The 13,172-nt window shown below is 40.8% G+C and overlaps 1 protein-coding gene across 11 annotated transcripts in view; it reads left to right on the forward strand.

Annotated features, from left to right (window-relative positions):
* The first annotated feature begins 207 nt into the window (after positions 1-207).
* The window catches only part of SGIP1 (SH3GL interacting endocytic adaptor 1), a 211,607-nt gene continuing 198,642 nt past the window's right edge, over positions 208-13,172 (forward strand). For 10 of the 11 annotated variants that reach the window (XM_060023445.1, XM_060023466.1, XM_060023483.1 and 7 more), the window contains exon 1: positions 487-817. In XM_060023445.1, the coding sequence (XP_059879428.1) occupies positions 808-817 (10 nt within the window). In that variant the 5' untranslated portion in view covers positions 487-807. Of the gene's footprint in view, positions 382-486; positions 818-13,172 lie in introns of those variants that run through there. The other variant, XM_060023453.1, reaches the window with a different exon arrangement.

Raw genomic sequence — 13,172 nt, forward strand, 5'->3', positions numbered from 1 at the left:
AGACAGAGAGAGAGAGAGAGAGAGAGAGAGAGAGAGAGAGGCAGAGAGAGAGCGCGAGAGAGGGTCACAGATGTGTGCGGAGGCCACAGATAACTGACATTTGGAATTCCTTCAGGGCAAAGGGAGATAGCAATGGGAGCTTGAAAGTGTACAGCCAAGACTTCAGGCTGCACGGAATAATTAAGAAGTTTTTCTTAAAAAAAAAAAAGAAAGAAAAGAAAAAAGAAAAGAAAGTCTCCTCCGCAGCGAGCCACTTAGGTGCTCGTTTCATGCCAGCGTCCCCGGTTAAGGTGGCAGCGTCTGATAATTAATCTCGGGTACCCAGACGCTGCAATAGGCTTAAGAAGACGAAGAGGAGGGGCGGGGGAAGTGCGTCACCAGGTGGGGAAGGGGCTGTGCATTTGGTGACAAGAGGAGAGGATGGGGGTGGAGGGGAATGGGGACGGGAAATAGGTTCTGTGTGCTCTCCGGGGGTATTGTGTCAGGAGATGCAGGCTGGCTACCATGTGACGCGGTCCAGAGCTGAAGGGATTGGCCGAGGCAGCGCAGGCGGTGCAGCTTGGCCGGCTTGCTGTTCCTCTCCCTTTCTCTCGCAGCATCTTCCTGGGAGCCTGTAGGTGAAGCAGCACCACAAGCATCCATGGCCTATCTTTGGGGTTAACACTTGTCTCCTTTGGCTTCAGCATCGGACAGAGCAGATCTCTCGACAGCAGCAGCAGCGTTGTGAGGACTTAGCTGGGACCTGGAATCGTATCCTCCTGTATTTTTTCAGACTCTTTGGAAATTAAGGAATGCAATTCTGCCACCATGATGGAAGGTAGGATGCTTTCTGCTGTGGTTGACTGGCTTCAGGCAAGGTTTGGGCAGAACAGTGTTGAATTATGTGTACAGTCTGTGTTTGTGGCTGGTCTAGAACCTGGTTGCCAGGATTTGCAAGCAGAAATTCTGCAGTTTGCTTGCAGCGGACCAGGGCTCAGACTAATGGAATCAAACCACAGGGCTTCTTGTTTAGCTCAGAACCTACAGAGCTTGCCTAAAGTGCTTGCAAGGAGCTGAGACAGAGCTAGCAAAGAGCTTGCAAAGCAAAGAAGTTGGGAGAGAAGATAAGGTTTTCTGCTCTGGGTTCCTGGGACTACACTGATTAAACATTTACAACGGAAACTTGTCTTCTGAAATTAACATTAGGAGAGGTCATTGACAAAGTTATGCATGCTGTCATTTTCGGTGAACTGTTTAAAAATTCTTGTAAGATATTTTTATCTCTGCAATTTACATCATACTGTTGGGGTGAGAGGTGCAACAAATTTAGTCCATAAGCTATAGTTTTATGGGGCTGTCACTGCAACAGAATGAGCAATAGGAGGAAAATATCTGGGACTCTTGGCTTCTGATTAGGGGTCTTATCAGGTTAAAAAAAAAAAAAGAATTTTGTGCTTCCTAAATGTGTTCTCCATGCAATGGTTCTTAGCCAAGCATCAAATGATTACTTAACTGATTACCTTTTTGCATTCAATTTTAAGTGTAAGGAGGAACTTTCCCTGGGGAGATATTGTTTAAACTCTATTTTATTCTACTAAATTACCCTTCTAAGCTTGAGATGGTGACAACCAAGAGTGCCTCAGAAAAGCAGCAAGCTGATTAGGAAAGAAGCAGGCAGCCCTACCCTGGCTTTGATTTTCTGTTTTCACACTACAGGATGGTGCAAAACTCCTGGCCTTTCCTAAGATGACAGGCAGAAATTTGTCCCCAGCCTGGATTTCACAATGCGGAATCGAGTGCATAATGGGTCTCAAATCAGCCATGAAAATGGCAGAGAGGCCACCTCTTAAGCCAAGGTCTGTCTTACAGATTTTAAACATTCCTTAGAAATTTACCAAAATGGAATAAGAGGAGAATGGTTGCAAAAAACAGAAGCGTTGCCTGTACTTATTTGGCAGAAATGAATTCTTTTTGCTTTCTCTGTCATCATGTCAAACATTGTTAATGTGATTTGGGGAGTGAAGAATTCTACAGTCATGGCCCACAGATTTTAGAAAATAGCCTGAAAAGAGAGATTGGGTATCATTTTGCTGTGGAGACTGGTCTTGTTTGCAAAGGGCTCTCAAGCTAGTTCTTTAAATATAGGCCTAAATAAAGTGAGATTACTAATGCTCTAAGATTAAATCATTTTCATTAATTCAAAATGAAATCCAAAATGGATTTAACCTTTGAGTAACAAGGCAAAACAAACAAGAAAGAGCACTACTGATGAACTTTTCAATTAGAAGCTCACGTGGATTACCCTCTTCAGAAAAAATTTGTGTCTATAGAGGTACTAGGTTTCTCCAGCTAAATTTCACGTAGCATTTCTTGAGAATAAATCTGCACACGTTCTGATTAGATTTTGATCTTACACGGGGAAGTGGAAGAGCTTTCCTTTTACTTCTTGCCTTATAAACTATGGACTTAAAGTATCTTTGAAGGAAGTAATATTTTTTGATGCTTATTAATGATTCTCTTGGTAATATTGTCTATTGTGCCACCACAGAATGTCAGTTCGAAGCCCTGTGATAAGCTTATCTGAGCTGCCTACACTGAAATGAGAACTGTAACAAAGACATGTGTTGGAGCTGAATTAACACTATTGCTCTGCGTTGACCAAATTTATCTAATGAAGGATGCTATCTGAGCACTGTTATGAATTAAAGGTGACACTAGGGGTGCGGTGGCCATCCATCAGATCCTTGCAAAAGAAATTGGATAGGTGTTTCCAGTGGCTTAAACATTTAAATGAAACTAATAATTTTTATCTACCTATAGCTCCTACTTAAATACTATTCAAGACTTATTATCTTCACGGTTCAGGGACTTTAGAAAGGCTGGTGGGAACCTTAATCAGGAATCAGTTTGCCTATCAATGGCCTTCCAACTTAGTTGCCAGCCTTTTTGGCAATATATGCATATTTCTGATACTGCATCTCAGAATTTCACCTCTGAATTGCTCTTACTCTGAAAGTGTGTTATAGCAGTTGTCATTCCCACTTAACTCTTCCCTAGAGGAAGCTAGGCTTCCATCTATCATGATAGCCTTGGAAAGATAAGAAAGCCCCTAAAAAGCACCCTGAAATCCTGTCATGGCAGCTGTCTGCCAAAACGTCAGTGGGCTCTGAGAATGTGTCACCAAACATCCAGATAGGTAACATGCTGTCTTCTCAATTAGTTCATATGCCACACACACACACACACACAAACACAGAGTTGCACACGCATATGTCATCCACACATATACAGTATTTTAGAAAGGGAGAGAACCCACATTTGCATTTGTGTGTATATATTTCTATATTTACTGAAGTGTTTTAGTCCAGTGCTCAGGAAAAGCATGGCCATGGCAACTTTTCAAAGCTACTTCTCTACTTTGTGTAAAACAAGAGTAAACAAATATTCATCAGAATGGCTTATGGTTTAATTTTGTGTTCTCATTTTGATGGAACAGGGTAGAAGCTCCATTCATTCAATGCCTATTGGAAATTCTGGCCATAGAAGAGAACTGTTACTACCTCCCCAGTGATTCAAGTATCACAGAAGGCAGTGAAGTACTTCTGCAGGGACCTCAAGCACGTTATCGGTAGTTTGTGGCTCCATGACTCCTTTCAAATATTTTTCTTTTAAAAAGTATATTTTAAGGGACTCGATTTGTTGATTCCTGCATTCTTTATTTTTTGGCAGTGGTTAGTATTGGGTCTTTCCTAAAGAATGCCCTGTGATGTGGAGCCTTATGTAGTATGACTGTGAAGGAAAGAGGATGAGCAGAGGGAATTATTTGCTAAAGGGCATAGATGTTGGCCAAGCTTACAGTGCAGTCTGTGTGATTAGGGCAACTATTCAGGGATTCTGTTGTTTTTCCTATATTATTACTATTAAAGTTTGAAAATGACCTTTTAGCTACTTTTTTTTAAGATAAGTGAAACTAAGTCAGGGTTTCCAGGGACATTTATTAATTTGTAAGGCAGTCTGGGAAATTTTCCCTTGTGTGGAGGAACTGGACTGGAAGTGCTCGTGTTTTCAGTTCCCTATTCAGGCTCTTAGGTGTTTTACTGGAAAGAAGAGTTTAGGGGCAGCCAGTAGTTTCATCCTATAAATAATTTTTGAAGTTAACAAGCATATTTTAAGGGTTTAATTGCAATGTGCAGAGTAATTTAATTAATTTTATTATTTTTACTATTCACAATAACCTGCAAGTAAATGTATTCTGCACTGAATGCTTCTGCAGTACTTTTTCTAAATTGTAAAAATAAAAACTAATACATTGAGGCAGAAAAATGGGAGGATGGATTTCGGACCCAAGTTCATTTAACAAGAAAGCTCCTATTTTTGATCCCTCATAACGTTTTAAATATGAACTTTTTCTTTTTACTTTGTATCGAGGTGGGTATATTAACCTGATTGAAAGCTAGGCCTTAAGTTTCTTTGGTTGCATCTGTCTCTCTTTTAAATGTGAGTACTCACAGAATCATACCTCTCAATTCCTTGTTAATACCTTTTACCTCCAAAATCAGTATTTAGAAAAATTTAAACAATTCTAGATTAACTGATCTTCTGTTGTGGCAGTGAACCTTGTAACAGTAAAGGCTTTTCTTTCCCCTATCTAGAAACGAAGTTTATTTATTTGGAAATTTCTTTGCTGTAATCAAAAAGGAACGAAGCATTTTGAAGCTGGAACTGTTCATTTTCTAGTTAGCTAAGAAGTTTTAAAGCGAATGCTTCTCACTCTTCTACCAGTTCCCTTCCCAGAAATGGTGATGATATTTTGGAAAATCTTAAGCATGCCTATGAGATTATAATATATATTCCATCCCTTATGTAATTTCTCTCCTTCCTAAGGGGCTCAAGGCTGGAAACAGCCTCCTGTTATGTATAAATTCCCATCCAATTCCCAAGGCCAACTTTAAATCTCTAAAAAGAACATGTAGTCTTTTTTAAAAAAATTAACTTAGATAAACCATGCTAGAAGACTGTGGATGATTCTTTCTGTTGGATTTGGCACATACACTATCCATGTTTCAAATAAACAAGTTGCAGGAAGTCAGCAACTCAATTTTTATGTTCCTGGGTTTGTTTGGGATCTGATCACTTGAAACAAGTTTTCCTGTAGAAATGATGATATAAATGATGGTTGCATTCTTTCAGTAATCCATCAAAGGCTGTTAACCTGTTATCTACCTGAAATTAAATATTTGCCGTGAAATGTATAAAGAACATGACAGTTACTATAGTAGTTAGCCAAAAGAGAACAATGGCATTAAATGTATTTTCAATTTCTAATGTTGCTACTTGAGGGGAAGAAGGTTTACTTAGAGGACAATGAGGAGATGGAGAGAAATTTTGAAGGTTTTTTTTTTTTAAGTATTTTTAGAAGTTTTAGAGACTCAACACTGGATTTTTCAATTATGTTCAATTTTACGTCCATACTTGTGGCTTACCTATTTGCAATTCAGTTTTATCATATCTAATGCTGCTTAATTGTGACCACTTTATGGAAACTCACAAATGGAATTAAGAAAGAGAGAAAGATAATTGTAAAGGAGTTGAAAAAGTTAAGGGATTATAATGGATGTGAGCTCACGCGTCTACAAAAGTCTCTGAGGAGAAATTAACTGGAGAAGAGATCATAGGTAGAAGGGAATTAGGGAGCATGCTAAGTGCAGGATTCCTTTGAGGAGAAAGTAGGGTGTGGGGCAGAGGTATTGGATCTAATGGGTTTGAGCACTGACTACCTAATATTTCTATGGGCTTAGGATGGCTTGCTCACCAGCGGAAGAGCTTTGGGGAAGGAGGTGTAGACTTGGGGAGGAACGAATCTCCATTCTTGGAACATGTATGCCATTTAATTGTACCTGCAGGGTGTTAGAAAGATGTTCAGTATCTCTATTTAATATTTTCTATCATGTTGCTTCCTTATTTAAAAAAACTTCAATACCTTCTCATTTCTCTTAAAATCTAGAGCATACAGGAGCCGGCACGCTCTGGCCTTCTGTGCTTCTTCAAGCTCATCTCACGTGGCACTTAACACCGACAGCCTTGCTGCCTGTCTCAGAGTGTCTAGAACGAATAATTTCCTGTCTCAGGGCTTTTGCCCTGCCTAGAACACTCTTTTGCCAGCTCATGGAGTAAACTGATTCTCTTGTGATTCCAGCAATACTGCCACCTCATCAGGAGGCCTTCCCTACCATCCTTGTCATCCCAAGCTCCCAGACACACACCCTGGGCCCTGAGTCCATCTCAGTGTCCTCTCTCTCCTAAGAGCTGTATTTATTATTCATGGTTGTTTAATGGTGTATCGGCTAAATCTCTCACTCAGAGGTAAGCTCCATGAGGGCAGGAATCTGGTCTGTCATCTCCCCTCTGTATCCTTAGCTCTTAATGCAGAGTGGATGCTTAGATGTTTGTTTATTGACTAAGTGAGTAAAACCTGATGTAAATGACTCTGATGACTTCATAGTTTACATTATAAGGTATTATTTGGGGCATTATGGTGGATATAAGAAAAATAAATTGCTCAAATTTATGTTCTTGCTGGAGAAACAAAATCCATAAACATGAGATAACTAGGGAAAAGATATGTGTTATGGAGTACTAATTGTAAGATACAGATAATACCTTTTGAGAAGCAAAAGAAAAGAAATAGTCCATTTGAAAATATGTACTCGAGCTTAAATTGTTTTGGTGATTAGCTCCAAGGAAATGATTTCATACTGGAAAAAGACAAGTTATAGCAGAGCTATTCAAAGACATTCCCAGAGGCATTGTTGTCAATATCCTGTACATATTTTTTTTTCTCTTCCTTCTGCTTTCCTTGTATTTCTGCCTTCCTTTCTCCATTTTTCTCATTCTTCCATTCCTCCTTTTCATTCCGGGGCTCTCTTTCCTTTTCTCTGGTTTATGACCAGATCTGAAAATAATAGATTATAGAGCTAGAAAGTTTGACTTGGAATTTGGGAAAGTGTTTTTAAATAAATTAATGTATGTAAACTAGTGTACCATTGTACAGTGTATTTGTGCATGCAGTGGCAATGTGTTGGTATGTGAGGTTTTTCAGATGCCAAATTATTCTTGATTGGAGAATCTATGAATCTTAGAAACTCAATATGTTCTCTGAATTTGTGCAGACTGGATTTTTTGGGGTGAAAGAGCATGGACCCAGAAGTCAGACTTAGGTTTGAGACTAAATGTTGTAACTTCTTGGCTGTGTGTCTTGAGAGGATTACTTTACCTTCCCGGGGTTCTGTTTCCTTGCAAACAAAATACGAGCATTGATCTGTCATCCCTCTAGAACTTCCAGCTCTAAGAGTCTCTGGCATTTGCTGAATGATTTGGATTCCACATATTCACTCCCTCCAAGGTTTAAATTCTAATGATTGACTCCTCTTCATCCTACCTCAGAACATACCTTTGCTGACACAAAAAACGATTCAAATATATTACTCTCTGCTTTTATTGGTTTATTCTTCCTCTGCTGTCCTTTTGCACTTATGCTACAAGTTTGTCTTGCATCTTTGCTGTGCTAGAAGACAAAAGTGCATCTATGCAACCCTCTTATATAGCTTTTAGCATAGAGCTATTTATGTGTCCATTAAAAATTGTATATTGAATGAATACTAGGTGTTAGGCATGGTTCTAGGTGCTAGAGGCTCAATAGTGAATAAAACAGATTCCTGCCTGCACGGAGCTTCCTGTTTGGTGCAAGAGAGGCATGAAAAAATAAAATAAAATGCAGAGTACATTGGATGGGGGTAAGGGCTTTGGAGAAGAGACGAGTGGAGAAAGGGGATAGAGGAAGTAGTGGAAGGATCGGGGCAGATGGGGTTGCAGTTATTAAATAGGGTGTTGATGGAAAGCCTCGCTGAGAAGACATTTGAGCAAAGACTTGAGGGAGTGAAGGGAGTGAGCAGCCAAGTAATTACCTGGAGGAGCAGTCTAAAGAAGCAGGGGGAAGAGCCAGTGAAAGGCTCAGAATGTGGGCGGAACAGCAAGGAGGCCCGTGGGTCTGGAGCAAAGGTCGGGGGAATGTTCAAGAGAGTTACTCAGAGAGGTAAGAGCAAATAGGCACCTATGAGCCCCTTTCTCTCTCTCTTTTTTAAAAAATTTATTTATTTTACTTATTTACTTTTGGCTGCTTTGGTTCTTTGTTGCTGTGCATGGCTTTCTCTAGTTGTGGCGAGCGGGGGCTACTCTTTGTTGTGGTGCGCAGGCTTCTCATTGAGGTGGCTTCTCTTGTTGTGGGGCACAGGCTCTAGGCGTGCGGGCTTCAGTAGCTGTGGCTCGCGGGCTCTAGAGAGCAGGCTCAGTAGTTGTGGCACACGGGCTTAGGTGCTCCGCGGCATGTGGGATCTTCCCGGACCAGGGATCGAACCCGTGTGCCATGCACTGGCAGGCGGATTCTTAACCACTGCGCAACCAGGGAAGCCCCCTTTCTTTTTTTTTTCTTTTTTTTGGTTGAAATATAGTTGACTTACAATATCATATTAGTTTCTGGTGTACAACGTGGTGATTCAATATTTTTATAGATTACTCACCATACAAAGTTATTGTAATATTATTGACTATATTCTCTGTGTTGTACATTACATTCCTATTATTTATATTGTATAATTGGTAGTTTGTACCTTCACCTATATCACCAATACCCCCACAACCCTTCCCTCTGGCAACCACTATCTGTGAGTCTGTTTTCTGTTTTCTTATATTTGGTTATTAGTTTTGTTTTTTAGATTCCACATATAAGTGAAAACAAACAGTATTTGTCTTTCTCTGTCTGACTTATTCCACTTAGCACAGTACCCTCCAAGTCCATCCATGTTGTTGCAAATGGCAAGATTTCATCCTCTTTTATGGCTGAGTAATATTCCATTGCATGTGTGCGTGTGTGTGTGTGTGTGTGTACATATATATATATATATATATATATATATGTACACACACACACACATATATATATATATATATACATACATATATAAACATATTATCATGTCTTCTTTATCCATTCATCTGCTGAGGGACACTTAGGTTGCTTCCATATCTTTGACTATTGTAAATAATGCTGTGACGAACATTGGGATGCATGTATCTTTTGGAATTAGTGTTTTTGTTTTCTTCAGACAAATACCCAGGAGTGGAATCGCTGGATCCTTTCCAATGGTAGGAAAGCCAGTTTCCTTTTGCAGAAGTCACTCTACACGGGCCTGTGTTATCCATGTGTCAAGCAACAGGTGGGCATTCAGAAGCCTGGTATTCTGATCCTAGTTCTGTGACTGTCTTTTGATGGTTCCTCTCAGACCCATTCTTCCCCTGTATTTCAGGAAGTGGTTGCATATCATGCTCTTGCCTGGGCTTATGGTTTCAAGCCCAAAGTTATAGCTGAGAGTTCAGCTACAATTCTAGTCTCGAACATTTCCACACAAAAGATAGAGCTTCATGATAAGGTGATATCAGAATCAGAATTCACAATCAATTCACATCAATTCACAAATATTTTGACTATGTATCAGAGGCTTTTATTTTTATTTGGTTCATATACATTTCTATTATGTACCAGGGCTAGTATTTTAGGATTTTTTTAAAAGGCCCAGAGTGACCCATGTCTCATATCTTTACAAACAGTATAAGGAAGATGTTACCTAACATGTTATCTAACATGTCCTATCTAACTTAGGACATTGTCCTAAAATTATGTGGCACTTGAACATACTTCAAAGTTTCCAAAATGTTTCATTCATTTAACAGGTATATCTGGAACTTTTTCCTTAGTCCTATGTGCAATTCTAGGCCCAGTGAATATGATAGCAAAAAGGGGCAGCTGTAGTTGCCATCCTCAGAAACTCAGCGTCTAGTATATATTATCACATACTCTGTACATATTTTATTCTACACTATCTCTGTGTGGTAGGAATAGGCATTACTATCTTCATTTCAAACAGGAGGCAACCAGGGGTCAGTGATGTTAAGTGACTTGTTCAAGGTGACCACCCTACCAAAAGGCAGAGCCAGCATCTATTAGCCAAACTTGAATCCTAGTCAAGTGTTCTTTGTTTGTTTAATGCTGTGATTGGAACATCCTGCTCAAATCTGAAATTGTTTGGCCTGGGTCTCTGGCTGACAAGCCAACAGCAGATTGTCTAAATTTGACACGGTATTTCAAGAGCCTTCTTCAAAACTAAGCAAGTTAATTTTATTATCAGGTCATGAGCCTTTAGAACAGCCACCATCCTGAAGAAGGCTACCTAATGCAGGAGTGTTTTAGCCCAATGGGCTCCTTTCAATGACACTGACTGGTTCCTCGAATTTTATGACGGGAAGGGACATGTGATATCACTAAGCCAGTGGACTCTAAACTTTCACAGCTTACATTCTACAAAACACTTTATCAGAAAGCCTGGCTCCCACTATGAACAAAAGCCCTTTCTCTCTGAGAAGGACAGCTCGGTGTTCACTGACATTCCGTGAAAGCCTTGACCATTATCATAAAAGTGTGATGGTGTGTGCTACCCTGGAAGATTAACCAATCTAGTCCAACCTCATTTTGCATTGAGGAAACCAAAACCAAATGAAACAACCTTCCCAAGGATTTTTATTCTTTCTGTAAGAGGGCAAGTCAAAGTTTATTTTAGTAATGATTCCAAAAATGTGAATAGACAAAGACTTGGAACCTGTGGTGTCTTTCACGTTCAAAGGTGCTGGGGCTGATTGGGTGACTGCCCAAAGACACACAAGTGAATGTGTCCCCAGGGCCGTCGCTCTACTGAATGTGCATACAATGGGGCCATTTATAGCTGCCTCCTGGGCTGCCATGGCTCCTGCATCTGCTGTTGGTGAGTCAGGGCCATGTGGAGGGAAGGACCAGGACCTGAAGAGGCTGTACCTCCTGAGTAGCTGTGTGACCTTGAGTGAGTTCTGGACCTGCTTTGGCCTCACCCTCCTCATTTGTAAGGTAGCAATAATGCTGGTTCCCTCCCTCAGAGTCATTGTGAAAATCAAATGAGGTCATCAATATGAAAACATCTGAAAGGGTGTGATGTAAATGCCAGTTACTTTCTCAGATGGCTCTCTCTCAGCTTGTTTGCTACATGTGGGTCTGTTAGCATTTGGTGGCTAGGCATTACTGCTTGCTATTTTGCTTTTCAAGTAGATTATTGCTGCATCTCTTTTGCAGAGAAGGCTTATAGATTTCCCTCTTCTCTTCATACTGTTAGTTACTAGCATATTCTATCATCCTCTATTCTCAGTGTCCGTGTGCTATGCTGCCCCTTTCTTGAACATGGCAGACATCACTAATCAATCATAGTCATCTTCCTGTCCGGCCTCAGCACCTATCTCAACATCACATTCCAGGCTACCTCTGCCAGTTGATTGAAGTTGGCACATGAGATGATATCACTTTTCTCTCCCTACCACGGGCAGTTTCCGTAAGTTGAAATACAATGCATAAAACTAGAATACTGGTGGTCTAGCTGTGCACCCAGCCTTTACAAATGCCCTTAGTGAGTCACTGAAAAATAACATGTGAAAAATTGCTCACAGCCCTGGTTATGGTAGTAATAATAGGAAGTGGTCTGTAAGCCTTGTAACAGGTAGGACCCTACTCCTGTGCTGTTGACCTTAACCATCAGGTTTCTCTTAGCCTCCTTGTGCCCCGAATTCGAAGAACTGTGTCTACCAAGTAACCAAGCCAGAGTCCTTGTTGGGATTTGTTCCTGACTCCTCCTTCCTGCCTGCCTTGTGTCAGTAGGTCCTCAAGAGCTGTTGATTATCCTTCCTGAAGAGCTCCTGACTCTGTTCTCTCTCTTTCATCCCCTGCTATCACACCTGACAAGGCATTGCTGCCTCCATCTTCCAATCCACCCTCCTCACAGCCATCAAAGAGATCCCTTTCCTCAGCTGCCTTTGATTGTTCCTCATGCTTCTAAGGTGAGGTCCAAATGCATTCGTGTGCTGTGCAACACTTTCACACATGGGCCACGTTATGCCCTCATGTCTCACTGCCCCTGCCAAACAGAAGTGCCTTGCCTTCTCTTTCCCTTGTATATGCTGTCCCTCCCCTTCTCTGTGTGGTAACGGTCTGTTCTGATCATTCAAGGTCAAACAAAAGCAACCCCTTCAAGGAAGCCTTCCTACAGTCTCCCAGGTTGATGGTGAGATGTTCCCTTCCTTGTGCTTAATTCTCAATTCCCACTCTCCAAGGCCAAGTAGCAGAAGGTTTAAGAACCCTGGCTTTGGAGTCAGACTGACCTAGGTTAAACCTCATGTGTGTGACCTTGAGAAGCTAGTGAACCTGTTTTCTCATCTGGAAAATGAGAGTGATAATAACAGTATCTTTCTCATGGGTAATTTAATCACATAAAGTTCTTGAGGATTAAATCAGAAAGTACACTTTTGCACTCAGTTCTCTGGAGATACAGAACCAATAGGTGAGAGAGAGAGAGAAAGAGAGAGAGAGAGGGAGAGAGAGAGAGATTTTTAAGGAAATGGGTCACTTGATTGTGAGGACTGGCAAGTCCAAAGTCCACAGAACAGACTGGCAGGCTAGAAACTTAGGTGGGGTTGATGTTGCAGTCTTGAGGCAAAATGTTAAGCTCTCAATAAATATTAGCTGCTATTTTTTGTTCTTACACCTACTTTGTTTGTGTCTCCCCCAAAGACCCAAGGACTCGGCTAGAGCCAGGACCATGTCTTACTCATTTTTGTATTATCACTGTGTGGCCTGTATAAGTGCTAAGTAAATATCAAGTGAATGAATGAATCCTGTCGAGGGATAACAGACTCTTTGGAGGATATTCAAGCCACCCAGTCTATGGCTATCATGAGAATTAAATGAGTTAATATACATAAAACATTTGGAAGAGTATTTGCTCCATAGGAAAGACTTACTCAATTTACTCTGTTGGGCACATAGAAGGCTCCTGCATGGTTTCTGGATGCCAGGCAGTACCCCAGGGGACTGTGTTCTCTCTGCTCTCCCCAAAGCACCCATCTGCTATGTAGGCTCACTCAGGCCAAAAGCCACACTCTGGTTCCAGGAGCATGCAGTTAATCTAGTATCTCACACATTCCTGCTGACTCTTTTGTGTTCCTCTCATTTTAAGGAAGACTAGGTTTCATTGTAGAAAACTTAAAAGATACAAAGAAGATGTGAA

Source organism: Delphinus delphis, chromosome 1 (assembly GCF_949987515.2).
Source record: "Delphinus delphis chromosome 1, mDelDel1.2, whole genome shotgun sequence".
NCBI classification, from domain to species: Eukaryota; Metazoa; Chordata; class Mammalia; order Artiodactyla; family Delphinidae; genus Delphinus; species Delphinus delphis.